Raw genomic sequence first — 16,702 nt, 5'->3', positions numbered from 1 at the left:
CCTATTCATTTGTTTTTTAAAAAACAACATTGTTGCTTTGTTATATGCATGGTGGTCTGATAGGAAGATAAACGTTTAAATGAATAAAGTAAGATCCAGAACTGTGTATATTATGCTACTTGCCATTTGTGTAAATCTGTGTGCATATGTACATATGTATGTACATTATCATCTCAGGGCAATACTCAAGTTACCTCTAAAGAGGAACTAGAATACACAGCTTTTTGTGGTTTTAAAATTTTTGTCTTGTGTATATGTATTGCAAATTTAAAAAAAATAATGTATTAAAATAAATCTAGTTATGATATGTTATCATTGCTCCTTTAAACTTTTTAAATTTTTTCTTTTTATAGGTAATTCATACAGTGTTCTTTAATAGGTAAGTGCTATTTTCCTCACTATATATTTTGGGGAGCATTCTGTATCAATATTTAAGCTGTCTCATTCTTTTAAACAGTTGCAGGATATTCTTATACAGAGATGTGTGCCATACTTATTTGGTATTTTGTGGGTGATTTGTTGCCAATTGTTTGCTATTTAATATACAGTCAGTATGTTAGGATTAAATATGTAGAATTAGAACTAGGTTGAAGAGGATATGCACTTAGAATTTTAATAAATTTTTGCCAAATTCCTCTCAGTAGAGGTTGTGTTAGTTTACATTCTCCAATGTGGTCTTTTATCTTTCAGTTACTTTGTGTACACATCTGTCTTCCTCTTTTGTCCACTTAAAACTATTTCAAGTAAATTCTGGTGTATAAGCGTATAAGATGAAGGAATATTTTCACCTGTCCTTTTAGCAAAATGGAGTGTTTCAGATTTTCTCATAAAATATTATATAATGTAGTCCTTTCTGTTGAACGACTAACCAGATGAGACCATGTTTCCTTTTTTGTCCTTAGACATATATCAGTTCTTGAATTTGAGAGAATTTATCTAAGTAGTATATCTCACCTGAAGACTCATAGTTTTCATATGAACAATTTCACCACTATTATTAGTCTAGAACAGGGATTAACAGCGAGTTAAGTGATAAATATTTTAGGTCATAGTTTTCCAACTACTGGAGTAGTTGATGGTGCTGTGTCTTTATATTCATCTTCTAATTGTTTTAATAATTATGAAATGACTTTTTCTATCAATTTTCTTCTCTTTGCTGTGATGGAGAGAAATGAGAAAATCTGAATTCTCAAGTGTTTTAAGGAAAGCTTAAAAAAAAAAAAATACGGCCAGGCGCAGTAGCTCACACCTGTAATCCTACCTCTCTAGAAGGCTGAGGCGGAAGGATCGCTCAAGGTCTGGAGTTCCAAACCAGCCTAAACAAGAGCAAGACCTGTAGTCCCAGCTACGCGGGAAGCTGAGGCAGGAGGATTGCTTCAGCTTAGGAGTCTGAGGTTGCTGTGAGCTAGGCTGATGCCACGGCACTCACTCTAGCCTGGGCAACAAAGCGAGACTCTGTCTTAAAAAAAAATACTACAAGGATAGTGTCTCCAGACTTCCATTAAAATTTTTTGAAAGATCATGTAATATTGGGCAACAGAATAAGAAAACTGAAGGATCATGTAAATAATGATGATTTACTTTATCATCCTTTTAGGTGATTCTGTCCTTCCATGTTCTTATTATTTTAGCCTTTTTTTTAAAGCATAGTTGGAGATAATAGAGTATATTATCTATTGATGCCTAACAAATTGACGCCTACCAAAGTACCCTAAACTTCAACAACTAAAGCAGCAAACACTTTTACCTCATAGTTTCTGTGGGTCAGGAATTCAGGAGCAGTTTAGCTGGATGGTTCTGGGTAGTTCTTATGAGGCTGCAGTCATCTCAAGACTCTACTCAGTCTCGAAGATCCAAGCTCACTCATGTGGTTGTTGGCAGGGGCCTCTGTTCCTTGCCACTTGGGGCTTTCTGTAGGCAACCTGAGAATCTAAACTGGCTTTCCCCAGAATGAGTAACTCAAGAAAGAGAGAACAAGGCCATACTTAACCTTTATAACTTAGTCTCTGAATCACACACCATTATTTCCACCTTTTTCTATTTTTTTTCAATTATAAAAATTTTTTTTAAAAAAATGTTTTAACATAAAAAGAATTCTTTTTTTTTTTGAGATGGAGTCTCACTTTGTTGCCCGGACTAGAGAAGCGATCCTCCTGCCTCAGCCTCCTGAGTAGCTGGGACTACAGGCATGTGCCACTGTGCCCGGCTGATTTTTTCTATATATTTTTAGTTGTCCAGCTAATTTCTTTCTATTTTAAGTAGAGACGGTGTCTCGCTCTTGCTCAGGCTGGTCTCAAACTTCTGAGTTCAAACGATCCACCCCCCTCAGCTTCCCAGAGTGCTAGGATTACAGGTGTGAGCCACGGCACCCAGCCCTTTTTCTATTTTTTAGATACAAGTTTCTAAGTCCAGCCTGCGGTCAATTGGAGCGAATGACACAAGGGTTTGAATACCCAGAGGCAGAAATCATTGGGGAGAAATCTTGGAGGCTGGCTACCACAATGAGTTATAATAAAATAAATCCTGGGATGATGAATAACAAAATATTTTGTGATAAGGGATAATAAAATCATTAAAATGCTATCTTTTAGGTTTGTAAAAGGGTTCAGTAGAATCACATTGTAATCACAACAGGTGTTTGTTTTTTTATTTTTTTATTTTATTTTTTTTTTTGAATCTTCATAACATGTGAATGTTTTTTTTAATAAGTAAATTTTTCTCTTTGTTCCCTGGCAGACCTCTAAGAAAGAATGTTATGAATCCTTACAAATAGTTAGAACTGTTAAAAAAAAAAAAAAAAAAAAACCTCAGAAACTAAAATTGGATTCAGTAGACCTTAATGGGCTATTGGGGGTTAATTTTCATCTTTCTGCTTTCCTAATAATTTTTTTTTTTTTTTTTTTTTGAGACAGAGTCTCGCTTTGTTGTCCAGGCTAGAGTGAGTGCCGTGGCGTCAGAGCTCACAGCAACCTCAAACTCCTGGGCTCGAGTGATCCTTCTGCCTCAGCCTCCCGAGTAGCTGGGACTACAGGCATGCGCCACCATGCCCGGCTAATTTTTTTATATATATATATCAGTTGGCCAATTAATTTCTTTCTATTTATAGTAGAGACGGGGTCTCGCTCTTGCTCAGGCTGGTTTTGAACTCCTGACCTTGAGCAATCCGCCCGCCTTGGCCTCCCAAGAGCTAGGATTACAGGCGTGAGCCACAGCGCCCGGCCCTTTCCTAATAATTTTTAATAATTTCTTATTTATTAAAATGAATATTCAAGGACCATAAATTTTCCTCTGAGTAATGTTACATTCTAGAGGTTCTCTTATGTAGAATTCTTATTATCGTTTTATAGAAATTCCAAATTTTTGAGTTTTGTTTTCAACTCTAGAAATGTTTAATGCTGCGGCCGGGCGCGGTGTTTCACGCCTGTAATTGTAGCACTCTGGGAGGCCGAGGCAGGTGGATTGCTCAAGATCAGGAGTTTGAAACCAGCCTGAGCGAGACCCCGTCTCCACTAAAAATAGAAAGAAATTAATAGACCAACTGAAAATATATATTCAAAAAAATTTAGGCCGGGCGCGGTGGCTCACGCCTGTAATCCTAGCACTTTGGGAGGCCGAGGCGGGCGGATCGCTCAAGGTCAGGAGTTCGAAACCAGCCTGAGCGAGACCCCGTCTCTACCAAAAATAGAAAGAAATTGATTGACCAACTAAAAATATATATACAAAAAATTAGCCAGGCATGGTGGCGCATGCCTGTAGTCCCAGCTACTCGGGAGGCTGAGGCAGAAGGATTGCTTGAGTCCAGGAGTTTGAGGTTGCTGTGAGCTAGGCTGACGCCACGGCACTCACTCTAGCCTGGGCAACAAAGCTAGACTCAGTCTCAAAAAAAGAAAGAAAAGAAATGTTTAATGCTTTAATTTCTAGGTAGTTAGGTTTAACTTCTATTTTTATTATATTGTGGTTGGAGAATGTTGTTTGTACTGTTGTAATCACTAATGTGTTTAAAAAATTTTTAGCATGATTTTGATAATTGTTTTGTAATATGTTTTAAATCCTAGTAGGATAGACCAAATACCAGTACTTCTTAAAAATTTTTTTGGCATTATATTACATTAAGTCTTTATATTAGCATTTTTGTATTCTTTGTGCTCTATACAAATTATTACATATTTTTATATTTGTGTTCTAATGTATTTACCACAGTGAGTATACTGTTTATATTTTCTCTGTTCTTTATGATTTTATCAGAAAACAGGTTTTTATATTTTATAATTTAATCTTTTTTCCTTTCAAATGCAGGTGCAGTTTTCTCCCAAGGAGAATGGTATTTTGATGTTTCCTTGTCGGACACTTGATTGGGTGGCACAATCATCTGTACTTTTTCCCTCATTGCATGTGTTCCATGCTTAAATTACCAGCAAAGGGTTTTTAGGGCATAATCAGTTTGAGTAACTGAACAGTGGAAATGTGAGCAGTTAAAAGAAACTCAAGGTGACATATGGTACAAAAAAGTCAATCTGTCAAAATTACAGTCGAGCACATTTGTATATTGTAACTTTCTTAGTATGTTAAGTTTTTTATTAATACCTTTAAAATAAATGAAAAAATTTTTTAAACTTTAAAAGTTGAATATTTTTCCTTGGAATACATAGGATAACGTAGTGTTGAGTCTGCCTAAAAATGTAGAAAAAAACTGATCAGGCTTATTTGGGTAGAGTAGTATTGTAAAGATAGAACCAATTGTAAAACAGCCTTACTGATAATCCAAGATTAGGGAACAGGCTGGAATGGTGGCTCACACCTGTAATCTTAGCATTCTGGGAGGCCAGGGCGGACGGATCGTTCGAAAACAAGGTTAGGGAACAAAGGCAAAGACTGGGTCTATACAGTCAGGAACCAAAGCCATGTTATGTTTGTTAGAAGTCATCTCATTCTTCTCTCTGTACTTAACCTTGTGTGTCTTTCTACTTCTCCCTCTTTCTCTTCTGACTTCTTCTATGTCCGCATCACATACACTGCCTAACAGAGTTGCCCCACCCATTCTATGTCAAGACCTTTCAGTTCCATCTACCATCTCCATCTGATTATTGTTTCAGTTGAGTCTAAAGATTGGTGTCCATGCACCTAGGATTCTCCCTAGGCCATTTAGCTGTGAAGGAACAGGTTAATACTAAGTGCTATTCCATCCAGAGGTGGTTTTTTTTTTGAGACAGAGTCTCACTCTGTTGCCTGGGCTAGAGTGCTGTGGCATCAGCCTCGCTCATAGCAACCTCAAACTCCTGGGCTCAAGCAATCCTCCTGCCTCAGCCTCCCCAGTAGCTGGGACTACAGGCATGTGCCACCATGCCCAGCTAATTTTTCTATATATTTTAGTTGGTCAATTAATTTGTTTCTATTTTTAGTAGAGACAGGGTCTCGCTCTTGCTTAGGCTGGTTTTGAACTCCTGACCTTGAGCAATCCTCCCACCTTAGCCTCCCAGAGTGCTAGGATTACAGGCGTGAGCCACTGCACCCGGCTCGGCCTGCCTTCAAAGAGAGAAACAAGAGCAAGAGAAAGAAGGAGGGCATAAGTCTAGGAGTAGAAGAAAAGCACCTTTGGATTTATCCAGAGTCCCAGTCAAAATGTGTATACACACGGGGCAGTATTTTAAATGTTAGCCATTCTAGAGCATATGTATGTATCTTACCATGGCTTTAATTTAATGGCTTATTGGTCATTCATGTATCTTCTTTGATAATTAAATCTTTTACCCATTTTTAAATTGGGTTATTTACCTTATTATTAAATTATAAGAATTCTTTATATTTTTTGGATACCAGTCCTTTGCTCTATATTTACATTATAAATGTATTCTCTCAGTCCGTGATTGTCTTTTCATTTTCTTAATCGTGTCTTTTTTTTTGAGACAGAGTCTCGCTTTGTTGCCTAGGCTAGAGTGAGTGCCGTGGCGTTAGCCTAGCTCACAGCAACCCCAAACTCCTGGGCTCAAGCAATCCTTCTGCCTCAGCCTCCTAAGTAGCTGGGACTACAGGCATGTGCCACTATGCCCGGCTAATTTTTTTGTATGTATATTAGTTGGCCAATTAATTTCTTTCTATTTATAGTAGAGACAGGGTCTCGCTCTTGCTCAGGCTGGTTTCCAACTCCTGACCTCGAGCAATCCGCCCGCCTCGGCCTCCCAGAGAGCTAGGATTACAGGCATGAGCCACCACGCCTGGCCTTAATCAATCGTGTCTTTTAAAGAACAGAAGTTTTTTTATTTTGATGAAATCCAATTTCAGTTTTTCTTTTATGATTGATGTTTTCTGAGTCCTAAGAAATCATTGCCTAAAGTTGTGAAGATGTTCTAAAAATTAACATTTGTATTGTCAATACCAGCTGTTGGTTAAGGAGATAATATATGAGCTCTAATTCCTCCACAAGAGCTCTTTATATATTGCTTGTGGGAATGTAAAATAGTATAATTTCTTTGGAGAAACAGTTTAGTAGTATCAGGATAAGCTATATACACTTACCATTCAGTCTAACAATTCTATTCCTATGTATTTACTCAAGAAAAATGAACTCACAAAGATTTATACAAGACTGTTCATAGCAACTTTATTCATAGTAACCAAAAAATCAGAGACCACCCCGTGTCCATTGGGGATAAACAAACGGATAAACAAAATATCCATACAGTGGAATACAGGCAGTAAAAAGAAGCAAACTATTGATATATGCAACAATATGAATAAACCTCAAAAACATTATTAGCCAAAGAAGCCATACATAACATGATTTAATTTATAAGAACTGTAACAGGAAAAATTAATCTATAGCAATAGAAAACACATCAATTTTACCAGGTGTTGGAAACCCTGAACAGTACTGACTACAAATGAACACTAGCATGATGAAAATGTTCTCTTTCTTTTTTTTTTTTTTTTTTGAGACAGAGTCTAGCTTCATTGCCCAGGCTAGAGTGAGTGCCGTGGCATCAGCCTAGCTCACAACAACCTCAAACTCCTGGGCTCAAGCAATCCTACTGCTTCAGCCTCCTGAGTAGCTGGGACTAAAGGCATGTGCCACCATGCCCAGTTAATTTTTTCTACATATATTAGTTGGCTAATTAATTTCTTTCTATTTATAGTAGAGACAGGATCTTGCTCTTGCTCAGGCTGGTTTCGAACTCTTGACCTCGAGCAATCCGCCCACCTTGGCCTCTCAGAGTGCTAGGATTACAGGCGTGAGCCACCGCGCCCGGCCTTCTTTCTTGATTGTGGTGTCATTGCATGGGTATACACAAAGGTATGGAATTACTTAAAATGGGAACATTTTATTATATATTAATTATAACTCAATAAAATTGACTTTTTAAAATTCAAAGTATACATACAAATACACTAATGTTTACAGAGAATCCAGAGAAATGAAAAAGCAATTCTGTGTCTGGGATTTGTTTTCTTTAAAATTACCTGAGTTAATTTTTTTTTAAAAGTTCAGAATTCTATTATCAAGCCCTGTTTTTAAGTTACCTAAGTATCTCTGTAATATGATTAGAAGCAGTTCTCATCTGTTAGCATTTATGATAACCACCTGGAGGATTTGTTAAAGCAAAAATTGCCAGATACACCCTCAGAGTTCCCGATTCAGCAGGTCTGTGAAGCTACCCAAAAATTTGCATTTCTAGTAAGTTCTCAGGTCATGCTGACGCTACTGGCCCAAGAAACCATTTAGAATCACTGATTACAGAGATCCTTAAAAGATCCCTCTTCCTCCAAAGAGTCAATTCTTAATGCCTAAAACCTGAACTAAATTATCCCTTACAAGGGGTATATCCCAGGAAAGTGTTAACACCTGAAAAGTAAAAGATTCTCTACCCTGATGATAAGAGGCAGAAAAGAAACAGGTCAGGCCAAAGTTTTTAAACTGGTGGCCTGAAGGTAAGTTTTATTTAGCCTTTGATTTTATTTTAATTAGATGCCAATATTTAAAACTTGTGAGTGGCCAGACACAATGTCTCATACCTGTAATCCCAGCACTTTCAGAGGCCAAGGCAGGAGGATCACTTAGGCCAGATTGAGACCAGCCTGGCTAACATGGTGAGACCTGGTCTCTTAGATTAAAAAAAAAAAAACTTGGGAGAAAGCACTTTAAAAATCTAGTCCTTTAGTTTCTTTTTAAATATCAAAATAGGGGTTTTAAAAAAAAGAAAATAAATATCAAAATATATGGCACCAGAGGACCTCTATCTTCAGACAGGAAAAATAGGCTGGGGCTAAATAATTGTTGCCTCACTTAAAACACTTTTTTGGGTTTTTTTGACTAAGTAATAAATGCATATGTATAAAATTCAAAGGTACAAAAGGCTGTATAGTGAAAACAACATCTCCCTTCTATCCCTGACCCCCAGCGCCTCAGAAGCTGCCTCCCTTAGATGGGACAAGTGCTTTCCATATGCCAGCACTCTGCATTACCCTGGCCCCCTTCCATTTATAAGCATTATCAGTACGGCCCCTTCAGACATTTGCTTGCCTCCAAACCCATTGCACAGCGCCTCCTTTGCATTCCCTTGGCACCTGGCATATTGTTAGCACTTTCACAGACTTCTTTACAGGTCTGTGTCTTTGTAGACTGGGAGGTTCAGAGATCCATGAGGCTGGGGTTTATATCCTCTTTTTAGTATCTATAGCCCTAACGCTCAGGATCCCATCAGACTTATACAGATGTACAAGGTTTGCTGAGTGAATTGATTAATGAATGAACAAATTGTGTAATGTTTCTAGGATCCTGGCCTGGGGTAGGACTCAAATAATTCAGGTGAAACCAAGAATTTAAATCCCATAAAGAGCCCAGCAGAGTCCCCAGTCCATCTTGTAATACCTTTCCCAGAACAGAATTAGATAACTTGGAAATAAATAATCCTCTGACCTTATAGAACGGGACCCAAAAGGAGTACTAGTGCATCCCAGAAGTGTGACAACCACCTGTGTCCCTTTCTTCCTTATTATAGGCCCCAAGGACTCAAACTTCTTGTCTGTTCTTCTAAACTCAGCCATCCACTAAAGCTTTGGTTCACAACCCCCGGGCCATAGCCTGATAGCAGTCCGTGGCCTATTAGGAAACAGGCCTTGCATCACCCCTGCCACTCCCACCCTTCCGTCCGTGGAAAAATTGTTTGCCATGAAATCGGTCCCTGATGCCAAAAAGGTTGGAGACCACCGCACTAAAGGCCTCAGGATTGGGATTCCACTAACCCACTTTCCAAGGGCTGGTTGTAGCCTTTCTCACCACTCATTGAAACCGTTTCATGTTACGAATTTAACAACCATTAGGGATATAGATAAATATTTGTTACCCAACAGGCAGCACACCACATACTCCAAACTCTACTATATTCTGAGGATGTACTTAAGGCAGAAGGAAAATGATCCTAAATAGATATGAGATGCAAGAAGAAATAAAGAGCCAAGAAAGTGGTAAATATGTGATTAAATCTTAATAAATATTCACTGGATAAAATAAATATTAATATTTATGAAATAAAAAAATTAAATATACAATAATAGTAATACTGTAGATGTGAGGACGGAGGTAAATGAAATTAAGGTACTTTTTGTCCTTGTGCTGTGTGGGGAGGTAAAGGTACATATATCATCTTTAGATTTGATAAGTCATGAATGAGTACTGGACACAAACTTCTAATGCCTCCTGAGATTCCTTTGGGTGCTTCCTTCCTTCCAAAGGTGTTGCCTACCTTTCACTTTGCACTGCTGCTGCCTTGATTCACCTTCCTGAGCTGGCTGGAGTTCAAATTGAAGTGCACCAAGCCTACCTGACTTGAGTTGCCCCTGCACCTTCCAGAGTTGGGTGCAACGCCATATCACTGAGCATGAGGCCTGGCTTCCTTAACGCTTACCAAAGAACTGGATGACACAGCCCTGTGGGCAAACTATGACCAATGGGAAATGGAAGAAGTTAGGAAAGTAAGTACCTTTCCTTCCTCCCTTCAAGGGACAGGTTCTCCTTATAAGGCTTCCAGAGAAGTCCCATACTGTAAATAAAGACACTTGCTGGGAAACTCCTGTATCTCTTCACAGCTTGTCATGAAGCCCAGCCACTGTGTTAAAACACTGTGTCACATTTCTCTTTGCCTTGCTTTCCCTTTTCTTCCTTACCCTCACCACCCCACATCACACCTCCCAAATACAGTAACAACACTTTCATCTTTGTCTCGGGCTCTACTTTCTAGAGGACTTAGGTTAAGAAATTTTGTATGTTGTAATTTCTCGGGTAACCACTACAGGAATAAAAACAGAGTATACAATTTTCAAACTAGTAAGGAGAAACACGGAATGGTGGCAAATAATCCAAAAGAAGGCAAAAAAGAAGAGAAAAGGAAAGATGAAATAGTTAAAACTAATAGCACAAAGATGGTAGATTTAAACCCAAATACATTGGTGGTAATAAATATTTTTATATAAAAGTATATTTATTAAATATAAATGTAATCTACACATTAAATATAAGTGAACAAAATGCTTTTAGTTAAAAGACAAATATCAAATAGAAAAAAGAATATGAAGTAAAAATGTATACATTTAGAAGTATTTAAAATAAATCTAGTTTTCATAATGAATTTTAAGTATTAAGGAGTCTTCTTTTTCTTTGTTGTTTATTTGTTTGTTTTTTGTTTGAGACAGATGAGGTCTCACTCTGTTGCCTTGCTTAGAGTGCAGTGGCATTATCATAGACCTAGCTACTCCGGAGTTTTAAGGTGAGAAGATCACTTGAGCCCAGGAGTTTTGAGGTTTCAGTGAGCTATGATCACACCACTCCACTCCAGCCTGGGCAACAGAGTGAGACCTCATCTCTAAAAAAAAATAAAATGAAATAAATTTTTAAAAAGGAGAGAGATTGGCTCCTTAATGCCTGTGGAAGATTTTATATCCTTGCATCTAAACTGTATTATGTGGACTGCTACAAGGACTTTTACTGCTAACAAGGACTGCTTGATGCTGCCCTGCTGGTAGGAGGTTGTTCCTGTTTAATATACTTTTGAGTAAACTGGTGCCAAGAGTGGCCATGGCAGTCTTGTAGGTTTGAATGTTTAACCTAAAAAGACCCCTTCAACAACAAATAATTTCAGATGTATTTATTTTATCATTATATTCCAAATGTTTAAACCTAAAAAGACCCATCTGGTGGATATACCAGCATATCATTTCACATGTATTAATTTCCTAATAATTGATTAATTTTCATCTTTTACTGAATTTACATTTATACTTAATTTTCTTTTACACTAAATGAATTAAAATAAATCACATTCTGTATTTTAATTATAAAACAATATTATCACATCAATTTAATCATTATAGTAATTTATATATAATAATGCATAATGACTTTGAAAACATTATAACTCAAAATAATAAAAAACAACATTGAATCAAGTACTGTTGAATTCCAGGCATTTGTGTGACAAGGTACAAATAAAATACTTAATAAAATACTGTATTTTCTTAACAAAAAGTTTCTTAAATTGTTACTCATGTTTTAAAAGAATCTTCTTCTAAAGAATCATTTTATTTACAGTTACAATTTTCGTTTTAACACATACAATGTCTACTACATGCTGGAATCAAATACCTGAATGACTTGGAATCTTATGAATACAGCCAGGACAACAGTGTAGAGAATCATGAACAAAAACATCACAGTCCACACAGAAAACATTTTGGCACACAGTGCAAATATAGACCTACAGTGAAAAGAGGAAAAGTGAATAAATAAAAGTAGTTTCCAAAATTCAAGTATAGCATAGCTAGAAGACATTCAAATTGCTTTGCTCTTTTATATCCCTATCAATTTTTCCCCACCCACCTATCTACTTTATTATATCCAATATACTATATATTCTTAAATCTAAAGTGATTTAATTTTTTCCCCAAAATTACCGCTTAGAAATGTAGGAATGACTTTGTCTTTGAGTCTTTAAAGTCTATTCTATTACAGTATACTCTCTATTTTTTTTTGGTAGAGACAGGGTCTCACTATATTGTCCAGGCTGGTCTTCCACTTTAGCTCTGAAGTATTCAGATTACAAGCATGAGCCACTCACTGCTCCTGGCCTCAATTACTTCATTTTAAGGAACTATTTGGGGGAAGACAGATGAGCTTGAAACCAATGCTATTAGGTTATTAAGTATGGAATGTCTGATTTCCTTAAGTACTATATTTGACAATTGATATCTCTAACATTGCATTTGACATTTCTTGTTTTTTTTCTGTTTTTGTATTATGAAGGTACATCCTCATTCTTTCAAATGCACATTTTAGTTTGTGATTATCTTTCAAATTTTTTAGAGCAACTTTTGTGAAACCATGGATAAGTAAAATTTCATGTTATTTTTGAATATGAGTTCTGTTGTGGAACCAATGCAGCACAGACAGCTCAAAGTATTTCAGTAAGTGTTTGGAAAGGATGTGGCTAATGAATGCACAGTATGTTGATGGTTTGAGAAGTTCCATTCCGGTGACTGTAATCTTGAAAATGAGCCATTGGGCTGACCTGAGAACAAGGTGGATAGTGATGAGCTGAAAGCTGCAGTGGAAGTGAATCCATCTCAACCTTTGTGTAAATTAGCAGCAAGGTTTGACATTACTATTCCAATCATATTAGACCATTTGAAACAAACCAGCAAGGTAAAAAAGCTGGATAGATGGGTACCACATGAATTAAATGAGCATCAGAAGAGAAATCTTAGCCGGGCGCGGTGGCTCACGCCTGTAATCCTAGCACTCTGGGAGGCTGAGGCGGGCAGATTGCTCGAGGTCAGGAGTTGGAAACCAGCCTGAGCAAGAGCGAGACCCCGTCTCTACTATAAATAGAAAGAAATTAATTGGCCAACTAATATATATATAAAAATTAGCCAGGCATGGTGGCACATGCCTGTAGTCCCAGCTACTCGGGAGGCTGAGGCAGCAGGATTGCTTGAGCCCAGGAGTTTGAGGTTGCTGTGAGCTAGGCTGACGCCACGGCACTCACTCTAGCCTGGGCAACAAAAAAGAAGAGAAATCTTCTCAAAGCTTGCCTTTCTTTGCTGTCATGACATAAAGGCGAACCATTTCTACACCATATTGTGATGTGTGATGAAAAACATAGATTCTTTTTGACAATCTCAAGCATTTGGCACACTGGTTGGGTAAAGATGAAGTGCTGAAACACAGTCCAAAACTGAATATTCATCAAAAAAAGCTAATGGTGTCTGTTTGGTGGTCCAGCGTTGGTATTAGCCACTACAGCTTCATGAAACCTCGTCTATCGATTATAGCAGATATCTACTGCAACCAATTGGACAAAATGATGAGGATGCTTGCGATTAAGCAGCCAAGACTGAGCAATAGAGACCCAAGCCAATCCTCTTGCAAGACAACGCTCAACCACATGTCACACAAACACACTGCTCCAACTACAAAAGCTGGACTTGGAAACTCTCTGTCATCCACCATATTCACCAGGCCTTGCACCAACTTACTGCCACTTTTTCCAGGCTTTGGACCACTTATTCCAAGGAAAAATAGTCAATTCTCAACAAGCTGTGGAAAATGCCTTCATGATTTCATTGCTACTTGCTCTCCAGGCTTCTTTGCTGCTGGCGTAAGCAAGCTACCATTAAGATGGCAAAAAAGCTCAAAAAATAAAAAAAAATTAAAAAATAAAGATGGCAAAACTATGTCAATAGTTTAGGCACATACTTTGATTAATCGTACCGCTTCTTGTTTGAGATAAACTTTGGATTCGAAATCGGACGTTTCATATTTAATGACCTAATAGTTCTGAATGCTTAGAGAGGTGACCTGACTGATTCAATTAAAAACGGAAGCATAAAAATGTAACATAGATTTAGTTATTCTTAGGGAATGGCCTCACAATCTCAAAAGTTATAATTTCCTTTCAATTAAACTTTTAAATGATAACCATAAGACAAATAAAAAGGAAAACAACCCACTATACTTTCACCATTATAAATATGGGTATTTGTGCCTTGGGATAAACTTTCCAGGGTAACATCACAAGTTCGAAAATCACTAAAATTCAAAACAACACAAAAGTAAAGATGAGGTTGCTACTTAAAAACTGACAAATGATTCAAAAAGTGGTTCTAGTAAAGATGAAGCTACCAATGTCAGAGATTTATAAAATTTAATAAAACTATTTTATGAAACATGAGAGTGGAATAAATAAGCAATACTTGTAATTAATATTTTATAGAATTTATAAAGTATAATTTAAATATGCATATGTAACTAAATTAATAAAAAATTAAAAACAATGGTCTATATTATTTGCATCTCTATAAGTTTATATCCAAATTGGCCCTCTTCAAAATTTTAAAAAATATCTTCTCATTGGCACAGTGGAGGAATAACCTTTTATCTGTGGCCTTAAATGATGACTTAAGCCTAAAGTGTAACATGCAGAAAAAAAGTTAAATACTTCTATTTTGTTCCCATTTTACTGCTACCTACTGTAATTACCTTTAGGAGGGATAAGCTAATATGATCCTGGTCTTTAACAACCTATTCAAAACTTAGAATGCCAATGAACTTACGTGTTGGTCTTTTAATTCCCCCTGGCATCCATAACAAAATCTGAAAAAGAGAGTTTAAGAGCAATTTTTTAAATTCACTCATTCAAATAGTTCAGTAGAATCTTAATAACTAGAACCTTTAATGAATAAGTAACTGTTTGACATGACTTTTAGGAGAAAGAGTTAAAAATATCAATAAGTTTTAAAAATCCCACAGTATGTACTAAGATCATCTGACAGCTCAAAATTTAGTTTTTATTTTTATTAAGGCTAAATATGAGCATGCTTTCTCAACTGGGATTCTGTGAGAGAATTAAGTCCTACAGAAAATGATCTGAGTTACTATTTTTCATTCTTCTAAAGATGGTAGACACCTGTAATCCTAGCACTCTGGGAGGCTGAGGCGGGCAGATCACTCAAGGTCAGGAGTTCGAAACCAGCCTGAGCAAGAGCGAGACCCCATCTCTACTAAAAATACAAAGAAAATTAATTGGCCAACTAAAATATATAGAAAAAATTAGCCGGGCATGGTGACACATGCCTGTAGTCCCAGCTACTCAGGAGGCTGATGCAGAAGGATCACTTAAGCCCAAGAGTTTGAGGTTGCTGTGAGCAGGGCTGACACCATGGCACTCTAGCCCAGGCAACAGAGTAAGAAGACTCTGTCTCAAAAAAAAAAAAAAAAAAAGATGGTAGACAGCTGGTACAATTCTAGATGGACAGAAGTTAATTTATTATATATAATGGATCTCGAATGGCTTAATTTTCATGGAGTGATTTAAAGAGTTAGAAGTTCTCAAAACTTAAGACAAAAATTGTTAGTTCCTTAAAACCAGTACTGTGGCTTGAAAAAAAGAAAAAAAAAAAAAAAAAAAAAAAAAATTGTTAGTTCCCTGTATACCCTTCCCCTACTTCATTTCCAGCTTCCCAGAAGCACTTTCAAAACTTTTAACTATTTGATAGTTACTTCTGCCAATAAGTGAAGAACCATGAGGAAGCACTTACTGGCAGAAGTAACTATCAAATAGTTAAAAGTTTTGAAATTTTACAATTATGTACTTTAGTATGGGTCTGGTTTCCTTCAATATGTTAGGCACTTGACAGTCCCTTGTAATCTAGAAAGTTCTGCCCTTCAATAGTAGAAAATTTCCCTGACCTATTTCTTTGATGATTTTCTACTCTACATTTCATCTTTTCTTTTTTTCTCATGTTATTCTGATATTGGACTTTCTGGATAAATCCACTAGTTTTCTTATCTTTACTCTCCTATTTTGCATCTCTTTATTTTATACCTTTTATTCTACTTTCTAGTATATTTCTTCAACTATATCTTCCAATCCTTCTACAGTACAGGGTTTTTCATTTCTACTATATTAAATCACACCCATAAGTAAATAAATGCAATCAAAAACAATGAGATTTTTTTTTTTACTTGTCAGTTCTGCTAAAGTTTCTCATAATAGCTAATGTTGGCCAATTGAGGGAAAACAGTAAATGAAACCTCTTTGAAAGATAATTTTATAATAATATGTATCAAAATTCGCAAAACATACCTAACTTTTGACTCAGTAATTCTGCCTCGAAGAATTTTTTTTTTTTTTTTTTTTTTGAGACAGAGTCTCGCTTTGTTGTCCAGGCTAGAGTGAGTGCCGTGGCGTCAGCCTAGCTCACAGCAACCTCAAACTCCTGGGCTCAAGCAATCCTTCTGCCTCAGCCTCCCGAGTAGCTGGGACTACAGGCATGAGCCACCATGCCCGGCTAATTTTTTAATATATATATATATCAGTTGGCCAATTAGTTTCTTTCTATTTATAGTAGAGACGGGGTCTCGCTCTTGCTCAGGCTGGTTTTGAACTCCTGACCTTGAGCAATCCGCCCGCCTCGGCCTCCCAAGAGCTAGGATTACAGGCGTGAGCCACCGCGCCCGGCCTGCCTCGAAGAATTTACCATGCATTTGTACTTGCATTAATGTTTAAAGATACAGATATAAGCGTTATTTGTTAATAGCAAAAGAAATAATCTTAACTTTCCAACAGGAGGAAGTTGGATATAAACCATGATACATCCATAAAATAGGCAACAATTTCAAAAACAAGATTGATCTGACTTCTAAATGATTTTTTAA

At 36.9% G+C, this 16,702-nt stretch overlaps 2 protein-coding genes across 8 annotated transcripts in view; one reads left to right on the top strand and one right to left on the bottom strand.

Moving 5' to 3' along the window:
• LOC105881477 (survival motor neuron protein) overlaps positions 1–7,421 on the top strand; it is a 43,923-nt gene extending 36,502 nt beyond the window's left edge. For both annotated transcript variants that reach the window (XM_076008100.1, XM_076008098.1), the window contains 2 exons: positions 354–379; positions 4,297–7,421. The gene's annotated coding sequence lies outside the window, so the exon portion shown is untranslated. The remainder of the gene's footprint in view (positions 1–353; positions 380–4,296) is intronic.
• The window catches only part of LOC105881469 (general transcription factor IIH subunit 2), a 39,629-nt gene continuing 29,510 nt past the window's right edge, over positions 6,584–16,702 (bottom strand). For 3 of the 6 annotated variants that reach the window (XM_076008091.1, XM_076008093.1, XM_076008092.1), the window contains 3 exons: positions 14,599–14,638; positions 11,633–11,744; positions 6,584–7,252 (listed from right to left, as the gene is read on the bottom strand). In XM_076008091.1, coding sequence (XP_075864206.1) covers positions 7,125–7,252; positions 11,633–11,744; positions 14,599–14,638 — 280 coding nt within the window. In that variant the 3' untranslated portion in view covers positions 6,584–7,124. Of the gene's footprint in view, positions 7,253–7,553; positions 11,745–14,598; positions 14,639–16,702 lie in introns of those variants that run through there. The other 3 variants (XM_076008096.1, XM_076008097.1, XM_076008094.1) reach the window with 3 other exon arrangements.

The sequence above is a fragment of the Microcebus murinus genome, chromosome 11, assembly GCF_040939455.1.
Source record: "Microcebus murinus isolate Inina chromosome 11, M.murinus_Inina_mat1.0, whole genome shotgun sequence".
Taxonomy (NCBI): Eukaryota; Metazoa; Chordata; class Mammalia; order Primates; family Cheirogaleidae; genus Microcebus; species Microcebus murinus.
The sequence above is the reverse complement of the archived record's forward strand: the minus strand, read 5'-3'. Positions and strand labels throughout refer to the sequence as shown.